The 21686-nt window shown below is 33.0% G+C and overlaps 1 protein-coding gene and 1 long non-coding RNA gene across 4 annotated transcripts; one reads left to right on the forward strand and one right to left on the reverse strand.

The window, feature by feature from the left end:
- Positions 1 to 226: 226 nt before the first annotated feature.
- LOC148596820 (uncharacterized) lies at positions 227 to 10225 on the reverse strand. Of its 3 annotated transcripts, XR_015918869.1 has the most exons (3): positions 10080 to 10225; positions 4910 to 6652; positions 227 to 3914 (listed from the first exon to the last, which is right to left on the reverse strand). XR_015918869.1 is itself a non-coding variant. In XM_088562858.1 (2 exons), exon 2 carries the CDS (start codon positions 6646 to 6648, stop codon positions 4969 to 4971), a length of 1680 nt encoding a protein of 559 aa, XP_088418984.1. In that variant the 5' UTR covers positions 6649 to 6652; positions 10080 to 10225; the 3' UTR covers positions 227 to 4968. The 3 variants fall into 3 exon arrangements, 2 of the variants coding, with proteins under 2 accessions (XP_088418984.1, XP_088418986.1); XM_088562858.1 differs by having other exon boundaries at positions 227 to 6652; XM_088562860.1 differs by lacking the exon at positions 10080 to 10225 and adding an exon at positions 7394 to 7530 and having other exon boundaries at positions 227 to 6652.
- A 1363-nt stretch (positions 10226 to 11588) lies between these two features.
- Positions 11589 to 15098, forward strand: LOC148596821 (uncharacterized). Its single transcript, XR_015918972.1, has 3 exons — positions 11589 to 11882; positions 12561 to 13040; positions 15003 to 15098. It is a non-coding gene; the product is annotated as an uncharacterized LOC148596821 (long non-coding RNA).
- The last annotated feature ends 6588 nt before the right edge of the window (positions 15099 to 21686 follow it).

Below are 21686 nucleotides of genomic sequence, written 5' to 3' on the forward strand. Positions count from 1 at the left end.
AAACATATCATAGCGATAAAATTGGACACATCTTGACAAACCATCAAGATCACACTTTAACAGCCCTTTCATGGACACTAGAGTGAAAGCCAAGCAGAGACAACGTGGCGTCATACCATTGTGTTGGAAATGCACAAAATTAACCCCTCATGGGAACATCTTCAGAAAATAGCCAGAGACAAGCAAGGACATTAAAACTAGTCCCCTAAGGGCAAACAAAAAGAAATTTTCGTAAAATACGTTTTATTTTTTTTTACATCAGTAGTCTGAATACTATTACAAGACAATTTACACAAAAAATATCAGATATGCTAGGATTAGAAGTAAAATTCTGAATACATGAAAAATTCAAGAGCAATAACTCTTCTCTTCTAAAGTTAAATAAAATCAGACTAATTATGGAGGACTGCAATGGCTTGATAATGTTTCACAGTAATTTTGAATTGAAAGCATATCTAATTGACACATGATCAAAATTGACATATATGTATTACTATTATTGCATTAGTAACATTAGAACTTTAACTTCTATAGCATTAAAAAAAATTACAAAAAAATTAAGTGGTAAATGTTGTTAAAATATTGTAATAAAGTCTACAAGAAAGAATAAACAAACAAAAAACAAATACATAAAAAAAAACATAAGTCCCCACTATGATAAAAAATCTTGATGATTCAAACTGAAACAAAATCCTACTATTGATGAATGGTGGACAGCATTGACATGGAAGCAAAATGGATTATCTCCCTTAGAACTACAATGTAATACAATATACTATAGAAAAATTAATATTATTGGACTGGATCTCTATTTAAACTAAATAATTAACTGTAAGATTTTAAAATAATCAGGAAAAATGCATGTCCAAACCCCACAAATCTGACAATATAATTTTACTCAAGGATATTTTCTTTATTTGAAAAAGACCATGCTTTGATTCTCTACATCAATGGATTTGTTCAGAATTATTTTTTAAGAGAATGTTCGAAAAAGAAATTTTTGACAGAATTAGCTGCCCAGGAAATTTCATTTTTGTGTGCATTTTAGTGAGATTATAACTCGCCTTACCAAAATAATATGAAAAATCTTAACTTTTTCTTTGATTCTGACAGTACAAATAGTCAAATTACACTTGCAAAACTACTGCCTGATTCTTACAGAGACTGACACTTAATACATTCATTACATAATTCTGAAAAGAAAGAGATACAGTGTAACTAGAAATAATATAAGCAACCTCATTAAGAGAATTCCCTGCTTTGAATAGGAAAAATGTACGTGTATGTACATGTAAAAAAAATGCCGAGCAAACCTCACTTGGTAGTACCCCCTCCTCTCCTCAGAAACTATTTAAGATACCCAAAATAGGATTGAAGCATTCGGATGGAAAAACAAAAAAGGAGTGCACAATGGCATACATTAACAAATAATCTGTGAAAGTAATATCAACTTTCAATTAGCGGTCTCAGAGGTGTTGCGGATTTGAAGAGCCCCCCCCTTATTGCCCGACAAATTTTGCATCAGAAAAACCAAAAGTTCATTCAGATGGAAAAACAAAATAACAGGTGGCATCATGTAATAAAAAATCTGTGAAAGTTCCATTAAATTTTACATTCAGTGGTTTCGAGGGAGTTGTAGATTAGAATAGAACTAAGGAAAGGACACCATGATCACTAAATATGTGGCATACATTTGTACATGTATACACCCCTTTTCAAGTGCACTGTGGTGGGGTGTTAAAATAAAAAAAAATAAGTAATATTGACATATGACATATTCCTACATGTGTATACCCCCTCTCCACAGAAGAAAAACAAAACAAAACAAATACATATACATCAACGAAAAAAGCTACATTGTAAATAAAATATATAAAAAAATACAAAATGAAAAGCATATTTTTGCCAATTTGTTTACATTATACATGAAGGTTCATTTCGGCTCTTGAAAACACCAAATTGAAAATTTACATTCATGAAAATGGTAATATCTAGTGAATTTGAACTCACCAGTATTTCAAGTATGTTATTTATTTTTTTTTTAGCAAAACTAAGCATTCTATAATTACTTATAGTTCCTTAAGTACATGTATGTGATTTCTAAAATTTTAATTTTGAAATAAAAAAAAAAAAATTCACATTTAAAACTAAATTGAGAAAACAAACACTTAATGTTATACTTAATTCAGGCCAAACAAATCAGTCTTGTTTCCAGACTCGGACAAACCCTATTGTTAAATGAAATAATTTTCCGACATACTGATATGTTTTATTTTTTTCTTTTTTTGCATCATTATAATTTTTTCCAATTTTAGCCAATTACCAATAATTTTTGTTTTAATTTGGAATTCTCTAAAACTGAATGAATATTTACAAATGAACATTACATGTATTTTATAATTGTTATTAATTTCACTCTTCAACATCCTGAAGTGTAAGTTCAACAAATAATCAAGACACAATGTATAATGCATGTACATGTACAGATGAAAAACCTTTGATACTAGCTTAGTTCTACATAAACAAAATAAAGTAAATTAAAACATGTTTGTGAAAGTACACTGTACTTCTTACAAAAAAATTCTGATATTGTTATAAAGATTTCTGATAAATTAAATCATTATAAATTATAAATCGGTTTTTAAATAAGAAAAATCCACTATTTAGAAACATGAAAATGCAAGTATATACATCAAAAGGCTAATTTTTTTTGTAATCTAATAGCAGAATGAAAATATAAAATTCTGTCAGATATTAAGATTTCTGAAAATGGAGCCCCAAAAAATAAAAGGTGTTTCTTTTCTTTTAATCGAGTTAATTATCACATGAACAAATGTTTGTTTATTTATGTCTGACAATTAAGAAAAAATGTAGAAATGTCTGATATTATTAAAATTTATTTAGATAAACAAAGCCTACATGTAAAAAATAAATCATGTTTTCATGGGTCACTTTATCATAATGTACACACACAGGGCGATACAACCCATCACCTCTACTGACTACAACTTCATGTTTATCTCCATCCCTTGAAATTAGTAATAAATTATGTTGCTTATAATCACACACAAAAACTCCTATCGAATACCACAGCAGGGTTCTTTAACGTGCGAGGAACGTGGCATCGTTCCCAACACGGTGCACCGCTATGGTTTGCGGTCAGGTTTTCCGTATTATAGCCTGACAACCCCAGCATGTAACACGCCAGGGGTACCCCATTCCACCACCTGGGGCACACATCCCAGTTGCTCTGTGGGCAGAGCGCCTAGCCCCCGGCTAGGTTTCTGAGCACTATTTAGTCGTCTTTTACGACAAGCTTAGCACTGCTGCAGGCCTATTCTTTTAACACCCGGACCTGCACGGGGCTTGAGAAAACAAACACTTAATGTTATACTTAATTCAGGCCAAACAAATCAGTCTTGTTTCCAGACTCTGACAAACCCTATTGTTAAATGAAATAATTTTCCGACATACTGACATGTATTATTTTTTCTTTTTTTGCATCATTATAATTTTTTCCAATTTTAGCCAATTACCAATATTTTTTTTTAAATTTGGAATTCTCTAAAACTGAATGAATATTTACAAATGAACATTACATGTATTTTATAAGTGTTATTAATTTCACTCTTCAACATCCTGAAGTGTAAGTTCAACAAATAATCAAGACACAATGTATAATGCATGTACATGTACAGTTGAAAAACCTTTGACAGCTTAATTCTACATAAACAAAAGTTCTCACTAGAGAAAATATTTCCATCCTAAAAAAAAAGAAAAAAAAAGAATCCAAATAGTCTAGCCTTTAATGCGAAAATCCACATTGGCAGAGCACCTCGTAATTGAATACGCTGTGAATTGGCAAAGTCTCTTGAACTATTTGCAATCTTTCAATAGTCCATGTTGACTGTGTCCTGATGATGAATACATTATATGATATTCATGACAAAATAACAAATAAATATTTTTATACATCATTTGAGTATGACTAAATCCTAGAAACATGAAAATGATTAATACAACTAAATGTATGTACATGTACAAAAAGAATGAAGTGAACAGATTTTCACTGATGACACATCTACATGTAGATACATGTACATGTATTTGAAAAACTTAATGAAGACCAACACTTATTAATAAAGAAATATAAAATAATTTCCAAAAAGATTCATTTTACTAAATTAACTAATTTTGTTTTATTTTTTTAAAGATTTTTAATTAAGTTAATTACAAAATGTATTACATGAATGTACATGTAAATAAAAAAGTAAAAAGTTATAACAGATAGTTGATTGAGTCAGTAAATTAAAACATATTTGTGAAAGTACACTGTACTTCTTACAAAAAAAAATTCTGATGTTGTTATAAAGATTTCTGATAAATTAAATCATTAAAAATTATAAATCGGTTTTTAAATAAGAAAAATCCACTATTTAGAAACATGAAAATGCAAGTATATACATCAAAAGGCTAAATTTATTTTCAATGATGATGGCACATCTAGATACATGTACATGTATTTGACAATCTTGATGAAGACCAACACTGACTGACTATAAAAAAATATAAAATAATTTTGTAAAAATTACTCATTTTACAGTGTACTCAATATGAAATGTCTGTCCTATTTGAAAGATTTTTTTAATAAGTTAATAATGATCATATTTTTGTAATCTTATACCAGAATAACAATATAAAATTCTGTCAGATATTGTTAAGATTTCTGAAAATGGACCCCAAAAAATAAAAGGTGTTTCTTTTCTTTTAATCGAGTTAATTATCACATGAACAAATGTTTGTTTATTTATGTCTGACAATTAAGAAAAAATGTAGAAATGTCTGATATTATTAAAATTTATTTAGATAAACAAAGCCTACATGTAAAAAATAAAACATGTTTTCTTACCTTGAAATCGAATTAATCTCAATTATTTGTTTATCTCAGTTTTGATTCTCCATCAAAAGTCAATATACAGTAAATATCCTGACCACATTCTTAGAATCAACAACAGTGAGGAGATGGGTCACTTTATCATAATGTACACACCGAGGGTAATACAACCCATCACCTCCACTGACTACAACTTCATGTTTATCTCCATCCCTTGAAATTAGTAATAAATTATGTTTGTTATAATCACACACAAATAAATTGTCCATTTCATCCATTGATATTCCAAGAGGACTTGACATTGTATTGTGATCCTTGAATGTAAAGATAACTCTGAGATCAGAATCCAGGACAGTAACTGTGTTGTTGTTGTTGTTAGGACAGGTATAACATATTCTGTTGCCATCTGTGTCTATATATGAATTATAATTAACAGTCTGGTCATCATGGAGTTTGTCTATTTTTTCTGTATCTATATTAATTTTTTGGATTCCTACCTGACGTACACAGAAGTATAAATGTCCATCACTATGTGTAATTCCATAGACTTCACTCTTTATCTGAAGTGTTTTAATGATTTTACTCCTGTCTACATCTATGATGGAGATTGTTTTATGGAGAGGATTAGAAACAGCAACATGGTTCTCATTGATGACTGTTACATCATCTACTGCTCCTTTTCCTCCATTAAATCTGACTGATGATTTGTGTTGACCATTACTGTGTAGTATGTTTACTACACCATTGTGATAATCAGTCAACACCAGGAGTCCATTAGGCAGCGTACAACAACCAGGACACCAACCTTGATCTACTGTAAACTGTTGTTTAAGTGTCAGTTGTCTGGGGAATCTTGTCTTCACCTCTGCCTGACCTTTGTTTGGTTTGTTTATGTCTATGGAGGTTCTATTTTTTTCTCTTGATACTTTAATGTCACACAGAGTTTTTATTCCAAAAATTGTGTCGTCTGCTGTGATGTTTTCATTCATTTCTATGTCTGTATTATCCATGGCTCCTTTTTCAGATAATTTATGTAAGATTTCTTCTGATTCTTGAACTTTTTTCTCCATTTGTTTTGTTGCGATGAATGTTTGAAAATTTGATGCGTGGTTCTTAATGAGTTCCTCCTGTTCCAATAATTCACCAAGTTTTCTTTTATTTGATTCCAGGATTTTTGTGGTGGCTTTGATTTCATTTACATTTTCATTTACAACTGACTCTAACTCTGATAGTGTTTTGTTTTCTAGTTTCTTTATTTGATCGATAAGACTTTGTGTTCTCTTTTTTACATTTGTTGATAATTCTTCCTTCTTTGTTTTCAGTATTTTCACATTTTCTTCTCTTTCAGTGATCGCTGTCAAAAAAGTTTGATGAGTCGTTTTTAATGATATCCAAACGTCTTCAAAAATGGCTGAAGATTTTACATTGCGGATCACATCATCGATAGGTAGAGTGTCCTCACATTTTTTATGAGATTGCAATAAACATTTATAACAGACAACGCAATCATGAGACCTACAGTAAATTTGATATTTTTGCTTGTGTTCTTCACATTCAAGTTGAACTTTGTGGATAAAAGATGGTAATTTTAGGTAATCTTCATAAGATATGGTGCTGTGGTCCCTTGTTGTTTTTTGTACTCTGTGTTGCTCACTACATGTTGAACAGAGGGAATCCTCACATTGTGGACACCATACTTCAGGGGTGCTGGTCTTTTCTAGTAACAGGCAGATGCTGCAGCTTTCAGATGCCATTTTTCTGTAACATAAATAAAGAGAGAACTATTGGATTTATAAAATTCTTACTTCTTCAAATCAGTTACATATATAGCTTAGTATAATCCCTTTTGAGATTTGCCACTGGGGATATTTTTTTGTTTTGACAGTGGTGGTAAAAAAAAATAATTCTCCAGCTTCAAATCCGTAAAGGGATTAAGCTTGATACCAAATGTGTGTTTTTTTTTTTTTTTATCGATTTTTGAATCAGTTTAGACCTTTCATATCTAGTTTAACCCCTAGCTGTGAAATTGTAGCTCATGATCTTTTTTTTTTTTTTGATTTTGCGATCTAGATAAGAAACTACAAAAAAAAGTTAGAGCTACGTTTCGCTGCTAGTTTAACCCCATACCATGATACTGGTGATGAAAATACTAAGCCTTTAATCTTACGTTGGTTACGTACATGTACATCATGCCTCTGTTCTTTACAAAAACTAATCCAAAGTTGTGATTACATAGGTTAAAATCAGTTACATACAGCTGAACAGCGAAACGTAGCTTAACTATTATTTTGTGAATTGGCACTGGGGATATTTGTTTTGTTTTGATGGTGGTGGATTCAGCTTGTTACCAATTTTTTTTTATCGACTTTAGAATGAGTTTATATAAACTTTTCCTCTTTCAACTACCCCGGACTTGACTTTTTTTTCATACTGGTCACCTGGCACACCCGTCATATATATCAACAGAGTTATTGATGGACAAATGTGGGTATGACTTACAGACATGCAGCACAGTCAGGGATCTAAATTAGCGGTGGTCCTGGACTTATCAGATAGACGCGGAGTTTCTGTTTCAATGATGACGTATGTTTGCGGGTCTCACTAATTGGGGACAAGAGGTGACAAAAAGCAACAAGAAACAACTAGTCAAACAGCACAAAGAAATTTATGTTTTCATTTAAACAGAGACGTACAATTGTTTATTTATGTGTTTGATTTAAATAATAAAGAATAAAAAAGAATACGAAAATGTTGTTTTTAAAAACCAGGAAATGAATATTTTTCAGGTAAAAGTGTGAAAATAAAAAGTTGTTTGAAATATTTTCAAAATGATAATAACATCCGGAAGAATTTTTCATTAAAGAAAAATAAAAATCGATAAAGTTACAAGACGCTGACGCTCTGTTAAAACAATTAATTGTGTATTGGGTAGGAAGGGAAAACTATTTGAAAATAATATACGTTGTGAAGTGGCTCAGTTAAACGTACATAAGAATAATGAATAAGTTAACAATAGCCACATTTAAAGGTAAAGAGAGAATATACGAATATATTCTAGTTACCTATTCATTTTTAAACGCATAATAAACCATTTGTTGTTTATCTAGAAATGAAAACCCTGCGAGATTGAAAATAGTCTTCAATCATAGAAAAGGAATAATAAAAGGAATGCCGAGTTCTAATTGGGAAAACTGTCTTAAGCAGGCCTTGAGGAATAAGAGGGGCAGTGGTTCAAGAAACGTTATAAAGAAAAAGATGTCATGCTTTTATTTGCCGCTCATCTTTGACCATTTATGTTAAAAAAGGTAGCATAACCCCAAAACCACTCTGACGTATCATCCACTGTATCATAAATACATTTTTATTACGGTTACCGCTGCATGACATCGGAAGCTCCGAGATGGCAAATAAAAATGAAACTTTGAATGGAGGATGGCATAGGAATTTTGATAATGCATTTCTTGGGAATTGTGTCATTTTTGGTCTGGTGTTATTGCTTTTTGCAATATTAATCATTCTATTTGGCTATTTCGGCCATGATTGGTGGAATTATATCACAGGGGCCTATTCACACTAAATATGCAGTCCGACTCTGTATATTAAGAAGTATTTGGTGGTGATACCTGTGTTTATTTATTTGGTTGTTTGCAGGGCAGTAATAATTATGTTTGATTCTATTCAGTGGGGGTGAGTTGAAGCGAGTTACCCGAAAATCTGGGATCCCCGTTTTCTTGTTATATACTATTCGGACTGCATATTTTGGGAGCGGGAGCAAGATCATGTGATAGTATGATATTACTTTATCGTTTATTTTAATGTTTGTGTCTCTGGACTAAGTGCCCAGAAACTAAGCGCTTCCACATGACACATAGGTGTCTATGAAATAACTTGTAGCACTTGAGCTATGACCCTTATCAACTGAGAAATGTAGATAGTTGAGTGTAACACGTTTCTAAGGATATGATTTATTCCAATGATTTGTGGCTTAAGGAGGTAAAGGACGCCTATTGAAATCAGTGATATGTTTGCATCATATTCGATTTCACCAAAGCATATAAAGCTTTCATTTGAAACATAATGAAATCTGTCCAAGTTACATGATGCTTACATGAGATTGATGTCAAATGCTGAATACTAACGTTATAATGATTTGTAAAAGTTCTGTCCTTTACCCTATGTCTACCTCCTTAAGTTTGAATTATTTAACAGACAGTTTCGACCTGGAGGTCGATAAATTGAATTTCGATCTGAAAATTTAGAAACTGGGAATGGTCAACTAGTAGTTTGTAGTTTAATTATGGAGTATATCGGAGTGTTCAATGTAAACCGATATCGAAGCTGAATATTACGCAAACTGGCACGCTACTATGATGCATTATAATGCATTTTGGTGTGAGTGTGTTTTTAAATGTCCTTCATAATCAGAATGGTGAATTTAAGAAAAATAAAACGATGAGTTTAATATTAACCATTTATAACAATAAGCTTATGTTAAGATACGTTGAATTCGATTCCCGTACTTTCCTTTTATTCCATATTTTTATATATTTTAACCTGGCAGACGTATGCAGGCGTATTTCAGTATGACCCTTTTGGCGCGGTTTACCGTAGCGGTGCACCTGGTCCATGCTCCCAGTTTTTAGTGGAGTCCGAGTTGCTCATTTGCTTTTGTTACTTATGTATGTATGATTTTAGTTGCTTTATGTTCTTTATTGTGTATGTCTGTTTTCCATGTCTGGTCTTTGTCCCTGGATTACATTCTTTTAATTACCGCTATAACTTTGGTTCCCTTGATTCCTCTTTTGCAATACGACGAATATTTCAGGCGCAAAAATGATCGATAGAAAATGATTCAGTACATGAGTACTTTGATTCTACACCACGAATCACCTCTACCACTGGCAGTGCCTGAATTCTATGCGGATTGGTACTTGAATATACATGTATAAATACTTGTTATATATATATGGATTTAACGTGTGTACATTGGATGTGGCAGACCTCATTCTGTTTTGATATTTCCCCCAAAAAAAAAACAAAAACAAAAAAACAAAAAAACTAGTCTTAGTCTTAAAGTTTGACCCTCGACATATTTATCAACAGTTATGAAATAATAAAGTACGGACAATATAAGAATATGGTACAATGAACTGAAGTAAAAGCTGAATGGAAAAGTAAATCTTACTCTTTAATGGTCAGTATTCCCAATTGGCACGAAGTTAACTTCTTTGAACGGTAGCGAGGAAAACGCCCTGTTGGTATAGTATGAAATGTTATCTTTTTACTTCCTGGTATAACTTCACAGATTACACACGATTAGTTATGGAAGCTCATAGGTTACACCCGATTTCTAGTTGTTTTTTTTTCCTCAAAATAAGTCAGAATGATTGGTTAAAACTCGTCCTGTCGACATTTCAAAAGTCAGAATGTTGTTTTATAAAGCAACATGTCGACTTTTATCATCCATTATTTCTCTGAATTTTCCTAGTTCATTTGTTTTGTTTGTTTTTTGGGGTTTAACATCCGAGCAGCAATATTTCAGCTATATTCAGACGATGAACATGAAATTGATGATAAAATGAACATGAAATGATGATGAAATGAAAAATGGATGGGACACAAGGACAATGGGGTCGACAAATTTTGATTGCCACTGGAAATAGGGAGAGGTGGGTAGGGTCGGGCAATTTAGCCTCCTGTGGCGGAGCCCTATGGTTCCTACTCCGAAAGAATACCACAGTAGGGTTCTTTAACGTGCGAGGAACGTGGCATCTTTCCCAACACGGTGCACCACTATGGTTTGCGGTCAGGTTTTCCGTATTATAGCCTGACAACCCCAGCATGTAACACGCCAGGGGTACCCCATTCCACAACCTGGGGCACACATCCCAGTTGCTCTGTGGGCAGAGCGCCCTAGCCCCCGGCTAGGGTTCTGAGCACTATTTAGTCGCCTTTTACGACAAGCTTAGCACTGCTGCAGGCCTATTCTTTTAACACCCGGACCTGCACGGGGCTTTCCTAGTTCAAATGATCGAAGTGTATGCATTATACATGTATCATGTCGGCTTGTTTTTGTCCACTTTGTAAACCATGCACATGTCCACATCTTTTATTTCAATAACTGCACATGTAGGCATGTTTAAGTTTACAAATCAGTAATCTGTCTTTCGCGAGCCATTTTAACTCGCAAAATGCCGACAAAACTGACGTATTACTTCTGCAGCAGAAAAACCGCGCCAAAAGGGTCATACTGAAAAACGCCTGCATACGCCTGCCAGGTTAAAATACATTTATTTTCATCTCTCTTACATTAGTAATTATAGTTATCTCATACACGATTACGCATGCGCAATCACGAATGTCGAACGCCTGCCAGATCGTTATTTTTACACCGGCTAGTTCTAGTTCAACAAATAATTTCCGGAAAGTATAATTTATTTATTTAAACAAAATATATCTTACTAAGCTAATATAATATTATTTTCACAGAAAACACAATACTAATGCTACAGTCGTATGTTTTTCTCCTACAGGCGTATGTTAACCTGGCAGGCGTATTCAGGCGTATTTAAGTAGGACCGGAAATATCTGCCAATCAAAATCGAGCTATGTAGAGGACCTTGTCGACATTAAAATGATATTTTTATAAATAATACTTCACTTGAGAAATAATTTCTTAAAATCACGTTTTTTAATTAAATAATTCAAAGAAATACACTTTTCAAACTATTTTAATTCAGTTTCATTTTAAATTTACGCTTTTCGTCGTATCTCGAAAATGCCCGTATGTAAATACGATCAAAGACGGAATCCTGGAAGTTGAAATGAAAAGAGAAAACAATGCTATCTTGGTCGGTATCTATCGAAAGAGAAGCGAAGTTATATACAATGAAGATAAATATACAACTACAATATTACCATGATGCTTGAAGCGGAGTTTTGATGGAGGTGTCAACAAATTAAAACCACATACGGTTGCTGCACACAGGTTAATTTATAGCACGCCCGAACTTCGTCAAGTTCATGAAGTTCATCCCAAAACTAAATCAAATTCTAATAATTCATTAATATGGGGTAGGCATTGCCAAAATCAGCGATCACCGTGAGCTTTACCATGCATTTATCGCCACGGTCTGTGCGAGATTTGTAAAAATGATAAAAGACATTACCAAAACTAGGGGGGGTCGACCCGGATGAAAATTTTTGCTTCGCAAGTGCAATATTTTTATTTATATTTAAGCAGCAAGCAACATCAATATTTCTATTTGAAAAGCCGTCTCGTTAATTAATGTTTTTTTTTTTTCAATTAATGAATAACTTGAAAAAAATAAACAAAAATTCCAACCCCATTCCCCTCTTTACCCTTGCTCTCAAAATGGTGAATAACTTTATAGCACTTTGCTAAATTTTAAATTTTTTATCCCTTAAGGGCATCTCTAGCGTCATCCATTTCAGTTTTGGCCTGTTAGATCAATCTGTACAGATACATGTACAGGAAATATTACGGTTGTCCACGGATGGTGGGAATATTTTACATATATCATGTGAAGTAAACAAAATTCAGACGACAGCTGCAAATTCAAAACAAGAAAATGATTGCCTTTCCTATCTTAGAAAAGCTATGCTTCGATTTTGATAATGTAATCGGAGTTATATTTTTTCCAAGGCGGGTTAGGTGCTTGACAACAGCAACAGTGAAACAGCAGAGATATACGTACGTACGCAAGGATGTTAAGGTACTTTCGTGTATATTTTGTAAGGGGGAGACAACTGTGTCATGACGTCAATTGGTAACCATAGAAACGGCTACGCCATTGCCCTCGCTTCGTTCATAAAATGGTGTCTTTTCAATATTTTACGGTTCTTTATAGCTTTGGTTTGTTTGTATTCGGTAGAAATAAATCTACTCTTTTTAATGTTGCCAGTTAGATGAAAGAAAAATATATATTTAAAGGTGAAAATATGTCATTTTGTGAATGTGCATATCATTAGTCATGGGCAGAGCTTTTTACCTGATATGGAAAACATCGTTTGCCAGAAGCTTGAAAAATTTCTGTCAGCTGTTTGCTCGTTGTTCGAAAAAAGGAAGAAGAAAATAATGTTATATGATGCAATCTCACACCTACGTATGGAATGATAGTTGCAGGTAATATTTGTACACTGTAGTTATCGAATTAGTATTATTTTTGCTCATACACATGACGAATCATCGCTTTAGATGGGTCAATATTGAAATCATGCATATTCTATTGGGCTTTAGCTCAGAAAATTTCAAAAACTGGTTGAATCATAGAAATACATTGTATAGTGTCCAATTGTACGTGTACCTGTAGCTACATTCTTTGCTAACTCTCTTCCCTGTCTTATTCACCGTGTTAGCAAGCAATATTTTTGCTTTTTTTTGTATCCATGCAGGCTATAGCCACTTCACTCAATGTCACATTATGTTTAATTCCAATAATTGACATTTATAATTGGTCATTTTATCTCCAGTGGTGGGTTGGCAAAATGTACTGACCCCCCCACCCTCTTTTATAGAAATTTTAGACAATGTTATGTGCCTACAGTATTTATAATTTTCTTAATTTTACAAAATAGGGAATTAATAAGTATTTCTTATCACCTGCTGAAAAATGTGGGAAAAAATCCCAGGTTGCATAAATTTATTAATTACATGTACATACTACAAATGTACCTACATGTGTTTAGATGTTAATTTTAAAAGGTAAACCTGATTTCTAAGTTTCAATAATGCAATGAAGAAAGTAATGTCAGTTTTATTGTCAAAATTATACTTAAGTGTCAGATTGATATTCATGTCATAATGGATGATTGTATGACATAAAATTTCACATCAGCTCCTTAACAAAAGTCATTAAAATCCTATATTGCATTTATTCATTTTATTATCCTACTGCCGGATTTGATATAATTTTGAACTTTTTGTATGAATTATTTGATACTTTGTACATATAATATAATGAATTTTATTCCTCAAGCATTCTACATGCAACTTCATTCATGAAATTGCATGTACATGTATAATACATGAGGAATAAATTTATGTACAATACTATGTATGAAATTGCATGTAGAATGCTTGAGGAATGAACTTCCATACAGTAGAGAGTAAAAAATTAAATGTAGAATGCCTGAGGAATGAATTTATGTGCAGTAGAGAGTAAAAAAATGCATGAGGAATGAATTTATGTGTAGTACTAAGTATGAAATTGCATGTAGAATGCCTGAGAAATGAATTTAGGTGCAGTAGAGAGTAAAAAATTGCATGTTGAATGCATGAGGAATGAGTTTATGTGCAGTACTAAGTATGAAATTGCATGTAGAATGCCTGATGAATGAATTTATGTACATTAGAGAGTAAAAAAAAATTGCATGTTCAATGCATGAGGAATGAATTTACATGTATAATGTTTTTGACCCGTCCGTTGGTCCATCTTCAGGTCTGGACTTTTTTCTAAACGCTTGCAGATATTGACTTGATTTTTGTTATGTAAGTTATATGATATGTTACAGGTCAAGTGTATGTCTTGTTCCGTTCTGATGATTCTTCCGGAAATTACGGGCCTTGTACTTAGCAAAATTCACATAAATAACAGTATTCCAGACTTTTTTTCTTCCTAATAGATTGCAGATTATGACATGATTCTTGGTATACAAATTCCCCATGATAAGTTATAGGTCAAGTGTACATTTTGTTCCGCTACAATGATATTTACTTTGGATTAACCAAAACTTAAGGAAATCACAGTCTGGAGTTTTAAACGACCATTCTGAGTAACAGAAGTTAGTTAAAAGATAAAAGGTCTAAAGCCTAAAAAACACTCTTATTCGGGGTCCTTCTACATGTATTTCTCTGACGAAAAAAATTTACTTGAGTATCCAACATGGGGACGTGTGGGGTATGTGAGCGTGCTCACTAAGATTCTTTAATTATTTACTATTTCATTAGAATACCATTAATACATTTTAATCATCTGATCTCTATCAGTAAAAAAAAATATTTTTGTTCTTATTAAAATGATATGAAATGATTTGAATATTGTAGAAATTACGATGAAATGTAAAATGTTATATATTTTCTACATAGTTGAGCTATATAATCACCCTGTTGGGAAACCTTAGAGTTGTCCTATTTAATGAACCATCAACTGGCATGGACCCACAGTCTAAAAGGTTTTTATGGTATGTACCAGTACTAATCCTAGTTTTGAATAATTAAAATCACATTCTAAATCACTGTATATTTTTGACTGATTTATGATATTTAGGTTTGTTAAACAGATTTTTTTAAAAATACAACTTAAGGGTTATTACATGAATAAAGACTAGAAAACATTAATTGTATACCCTTAAAAAAGAATACAAAAAGCCTACAATAAACCAAAAATGACACAACTTACAGAGGTAATGACACATATGAATGAGGACAAAAGATTTTTGTTTTAAACCTCATATTGATCACATGGCCAGTGATGTTGTACACCTTAAATTACCTCCAAAATAAGCTCCTTTCAGATATTAACTGTGAAAAAAAAGGGGAAATCACTTTTCAAAGTGGTCCAGTGGTTGAGGTTTAATTGCTTTGTAAATTCTGAGCTACAGTACCTGAACCGGTCCATGCAACAAAAATTGCACATGGTCATCGACCACTGGTCAGTTTCCGATCAGTCATCAATCCATCAAACCGATGATCGCATAATGTGACCAAAGTGCGGTCAATTTATTTTTTGGATTCCGCTGTTTTATTTGTCAATTTTACACATATTATAATACTATTATACTAATGATTATAAAACTATTATAATAATGCAGTAGATATAAACATCAATTTATACTTTCTATTTACTTTTTTTTTACTTTCAATATCATCCGTCATTTAACATAACAAAAACACGATCAGATCGGTCATCGGTTATCGAACTGTCAGCAATCAGTCAGTAGGCGGTCATTGATCCGTCAAATCTTTGAATGGTGTATCCATACTTGCCCAAACTGTTTAAAGTTAGAGCTCTATATTAAGTTACACCTTACTCATTTATACGCAGTAGCATAAACAGTGAGACTGGGTAAACCAAACCCTGAATAATCTTATATGTTTAAACTAGACACTTTATACTACTTGTATATCAATTTTAGTGTATTTTGAACCTTAATGAACTGAACACTTGACTAAACCTAACCAATTTTTAAGCAAAAAATGTTTAAACAGGTTTCATTGTAATTTTGACAGGTTTGGTACACTGTAATGCCACACCCTCATATGCTTTTTTGTCTACACCTACATATCCGTATGTGACTTGTATGAAAACAAAATGGCAGGGATACTATAAATGGAAGCTTCCAAGGTACAAATTGAGGAGCTATTCTAACTACTTATTACATGGAGGAGGCAGATAATTTATGTGATAGAGTTGCTATTATGGTGAATGGAAAACTTGCGTAAGATTATTCTATATCAGTTTTTTTTAAAAAAGAACCATAATTTTTTTTATAGGACAGCAAAAAAAGATTTCCGTCATATGGTATTAGCCAGTCCTTGTCATCGTTGGCGTCCAATAACTTTCACTTTTATTACAAAAACTTGACTTATCCAATCTTTTGAAATTTCAAAACACTGTTCCCATTGTAGTTCTTGGAGGTTTTTGCCTCATCTCTTTTGGAAATGAGGGGCTAAAAGGGGGAAATAGGTGTTATCATTAGAATTGACAAAAAAAGCTTATTGTTGATCTGATATTGATGATTCAGATGTCAATCTGTTTCTTTTGAAAACAAATTACAGGGTAGTCTTTAAATGTTTTAGAGTCAAAAGGGGTACACAATTGGGGTATGCCAATATATATCAATTTTTTAATTTTTTGTTTGATTTCTACATTTTTTGTCTTAACTGGATTCATTATGCAAATCTTGGCCTTGTGGTCTTCGATCATACTTCAAATATCTCTTCCTGTCTTTGAGTTTTAAGGGGTCAAAAGGTCACTCCCCAAAATACCGGACTGTTGTCATCATTACTGTCCATAGGCATTGGGTTTTATGCAACAACTTAGATGCTTATTTCTTACGTCGAACTGCAAATTTAGAAGTTCTTTGACAAGTTTCATTCTTTTCAGGCCAGTCTCTTACTAAACTTTAATCTCAACCCAACAGCATGCTAATTCAAGTACAATAAAATCATGTGAAAAAATTCATCAAAAGTGAAATATCAAGTCTGCAGTGTGGGAAACCATTTTTCCCCAACTTTTCATTCTGGCTAGTGGAATATTGATCTTGCTAGCCAAATTGGCACATAAAAATTCAACTAGCCAATTTTTTTTGTTTTTTTTTCCCTGTACTATCATCAGTTTTCTCTTGGATTTGACTTTCTTCCTTCTTTCTTATTCTTTCTTCAACTGTCTTTCCATTTATATTTAAATTTATCAAAAACTTCTCCTTTTTTTAATATTCCCTCCCATTGAATTTTTTCATGTACTTTACAGAAACAAAAGGAGTAGTCCATTTCTGAACTTATATTTTAAAACTAAAATTATATTTCAACAGATTCATCATTATGAAACAAGAAAATATTTATCATTTACTTCTTGTTCATTTAAATTTTGACAATAAATAACTAATTTGCATGGTAACACATATTAAATTACCAAGATAATTTCGTTTGAATACAAATACGAGATCGGAACCGTTGCATAGGTTTTGACGCATCCTGTATACCGGAAATTAATATGGCAGATCGTAAACAATGCTTTTCAGGTCAATAAAATTGTGCCTTTCATGCCCAAATTCACTTGACATATTCAAGCTAAACTTTTTAAAATGTAGAGAACATATCTTGAATGTATGATGTTAAGGTATGTTTTACTAAATAACCTGTTGGCTCGTTAACTTCCCTTGGAACTTGCCAATCAAATGACGGTCGCCAAATTGACGAGCGTAAGCTATGTAATGATAACTCGCCAAATTACACATCTTCTGGTATTTGGCGAGCTGGCTAGTGGTGGTTTCCCACACTGCAGTCTGTGTATATCTCTGATTGCCTGCTTTTGATCTTCATGTCCAATCACAGAGACCCTTTGTTAAACTCAACTGCTATCATTACTTACATGTACATGTACATGCATCATATTAAGTAAAGACCAACATGTGCAAAACAAAATTACATAACAAGGATGTTCAGGGATTGGACTAAAATAACTCATCACCCATTACCCAATCAGAATTTCAAGATTTTTGTATGAAGTACAATATTGTAAATTACTGCCCACCTTAATCATGTAAACTCACACATGTAACATTCTGATGTGTATCAGCTGTTTTCATTCATTTCAGTTGAGTGAATGAACATCAAATTCATATTTTATAAAGATATTAATTTTTTTTTAAAGCGTACAGATCACTAGCACACATACTCAGTAGCATGTGCCACATGCCACATGCGCCATTATGTATGAAACCAAACCAAAACAATAACAATCGCCATTGAATGAAGCATTGTCCTTGTCCATGTGTGAACACTGTGATGTACCTTATAATGCAGGCGAGTATTGCCATATCTAACATCAATCTACTTAATTCACCCTTTCCTTCATTAAAAAAAACAAAAAAACAAGTACCGTTATTGTCCTAATAGAATTGAAATAAATCACAGAAACTCCATTTTATCATTGTTTTACCAGGGGCTGACCATTAATGTCAATTTTGTACCCCTCACTATGGCGCGGGGTAAAATAATGCAGTAAAAATGTTCAGCCAGTGGTAAAACAATAATAAAAAATGGAGTCCGTGATTTATTTCTTAAATTAAAATTAAAATGTGTATTACATTGTCTGATAATTTGATTTTTATGAATTACAGGTTGTCTCTTAGGTTGTTTACTTTTGACAGAACTTTCAGTACACTAATATGTACATATATGAAGTTGCTTGAAAAAAAAAAAAAACAAAACAAAACAAAGAAATAAATCTCAATTTAACCTATTAAATCATTACATGTAAATGTCTGAGCTACATGTATATGTTCCCTGGGCATGAACTGGCCAGCCGTTTAAAATATCGTCGAAAGTTGACCAATGTCCATGTATACAATAGGGATAGACAGGGATTCCTGCTCCATTTTGCTATCAGGTTTCAGACCTCCCTCACAAGTCTTCTCTCCTTTACTGCCCATTGTAATATCCTGACAAGCTTAAGATGGTGAGTTTTGTGACTACATAATGTAAATTGAACCTAAAATGGTAGAGTCTGTAATATTATTACATTTTTAGGTAAACCAGTACATGGAATTGAAGAATACAGCTTCAGTCAATCTACATTTGAACAGGTAAATTGAAAGTAATATGATTAAGTACTGGTGTATACAAAATTTATGTTTATAAAGGAAAGTATTCATTTAAATAATATTGGATGCATTTTTTGGTACTAAGGATTAATTCTTGCAATACAAACAAAGTGGAATGGCACATCCAATTATTGTTTCAACCATGTATTTTGAATACATTCCTTTGCTGTTAAGGATACAAATGCGCAATTATTTGTTTACATTCTACCGGGAACTTTTTTACTCCAACATTGTACTGAGTACTGAATACAAGGTGGTACCTGATTGGTTGGATATGGCTTGAAATTTATTTCCATTTCAAAGCTTACCCATTTATGATTGATTTTATTTTGGTAATAATTAATAAAATGTTATAGGGTTGAAATGATTTCTCATAAATGAAATCTAGGTGCTTCATTTTTTTTTTGCAGTGTATTTTGTGCTGAATTTTCAAGAGTCCATAACAACTGAAATTTAGGTCAACTTTTGCCGCATGACCATGTACTTTTTTTTTGTGCAAATAAAAAGTATGCTTTTCTAGTTTTAGGAACTGAAACCCATTTTCTGCTAATTTGTGTGGTTTTCTTGAAATTAATTTTCAAACTACATAGGTACCCTATGGAAAATGCATTACAAATAATTGCGCTCTTGTATCCTATATAGAATGTGTACTTTCACATTCACGTTTTTCCTTCATCACTGTTTTTTTGTGCTTAGCTTTCCTGCAAACTCTGTGGTGACGTTGAACATTCTTTTTTTCAAAATGGATGCTTGTTGGGCTGATATTGAGAAAAAGTTTTTCAAAAAGACTATTTTAATGGGCAATGGTAAGGATGCATTGAATGGATAGGGGCACGGAAGTCCAAGTCAGGTTATGGGGTCCAAGTAGTGAAATGGCCTGATGGAGAGGGCAAAAGGGAGACTGCACACAGGCTTTCCTACATGATAAGGCATAGGATCACAAGGGATGACTTTCAAAAATCATTTAATGACAAAGAGTGCAGCCATATCTGCCATGAGAAACTGTGTGTCAATCCAGACCACATAGCCATAGAACAACATGAGTTTAACCAGGAGAGAATTCACTGCAAAAGTCAAGGCCTCTGCTCAAAATCACACAAACCATATTGTTTAATATGTAATTTTATTAATATAAAAACTATTTTCTAACAGAAATTCTCCTTTTCTTGCTTTTTACACTGTAGGAATGGTCTGTGTGTTTGTTTCGTGAAGAAGGTTTCTGTTCTTTTTCACTTTTCAGTAGCAAGTTTTTCTCGTACGCAATAATTTCACTTAATTTTTCATACAGTTTGTACAGTTTTTCATGTTTTTCACTTCTATATTTCTTGTATTCCATTGTTTGCTTATGCTGCTTTTGTAAAATGTCTAATTTCTGCACACTTTTCAGAGCCTGGTAAGCTCTACTCCGAACTGGAATGTCACAGTGTAAGGCACTGCACAACTCAAGGATGGATTCACCTGGACCAAGATTTACACTATGGATGGCTGAGTGTGCCCTTCCAGAATAGTTCTTTTTGTACGTTACATTTGAAGGTAAGGGACGCCTTATGCTACGATTCACACCCTCGACAAAGTTAGTGTTCATATTAAGCCTGGTCTTCTCAAGTGCTTTTGGTCCGAGGCGCTTATTTACTGCGATACGAATAAAATCCATGTTTTCATGGGTATGCATGATTTTGAATGTCTTTGGTAGTAGACTTCTCTTCTTGAGCCACTCACTCTTGCCACATACAAAAGGAATATTTCTTGCATAAGTCATGTTTTCCCATGTAGCACCGGATAACTGCATCAACTGTATGAGACATCTTTGATTTAACTCTTTTAAAATTTCCTCCGAATTGCTTAGTACATACAGCAAGTTCAGAATTGCACCTTTCATTTAAGTCTGTTGCAAAGTTATTCAGTAGCTTTTGGCGTTGCTTTTGTGTCCGTGCCGGCATGATTTTTAGGAGACTTTTGTCTTTCTTCACACTTTTCCGCATATTTTCCGACAAATGCCTGGTATCAATGAAATGCTGAGTCTTAGTTTTTGATTTTCCCTCCTCATACAAATCAACTGCAGCTCTGTAAGCTGAACTGTCTGGGTCAGTAACTAAATAGTCTACTTCTATGTTTTCTTTTAAAAGGTCTTCAAGGCACTCCCTGGCCCATGCATATTCATCACCAATGCTCTTCACCATTGGAATATTAGCACTGCATTCATCTGTACATTCAGAGTGGAGTTGGCCTGAGTCAAAATCAACATCTAGTGAAGAATGCTCTGAACAGAGCTTATTTTTGTCAACCAAATTAACAATATTATGTTTTTTTTTGTTACATTTTCAGCTGATGTATAGAAAACCTGATTAGCTGGTTGGAACGGTGTGCGTCCAATTCCTGAGTAGGGTCTGTTGCTGTACATGCCATCCATTTGAACACTAATACATCTTGGATTTTTCTTTCC

This window comes from Perna viridis, chromosome 15 (assembly GCF_037379345.1).
Source record: "Perna viridis isolate PV_CMFRI_1.1 ecotype Kerala chromosome 15, ASM3737934v1, whole genome shotgun sequence".
Taxonomy (NCBI): domain Eukaryota; kingdom Metazoa; phylum Mollusca; class Bivalvia; order Mytilida; family Mytilidae; genus Perna; species Perna viridis.

Coding starts and splice junctions, on each gene's coding strand:
- LOC148596820 (XM_088562858.1), bottom strand. CDS start 6,648: ATGGCATCTGAAAGCTGCAGCATCTGCCTGTTACTAGAAAAGACCAGC.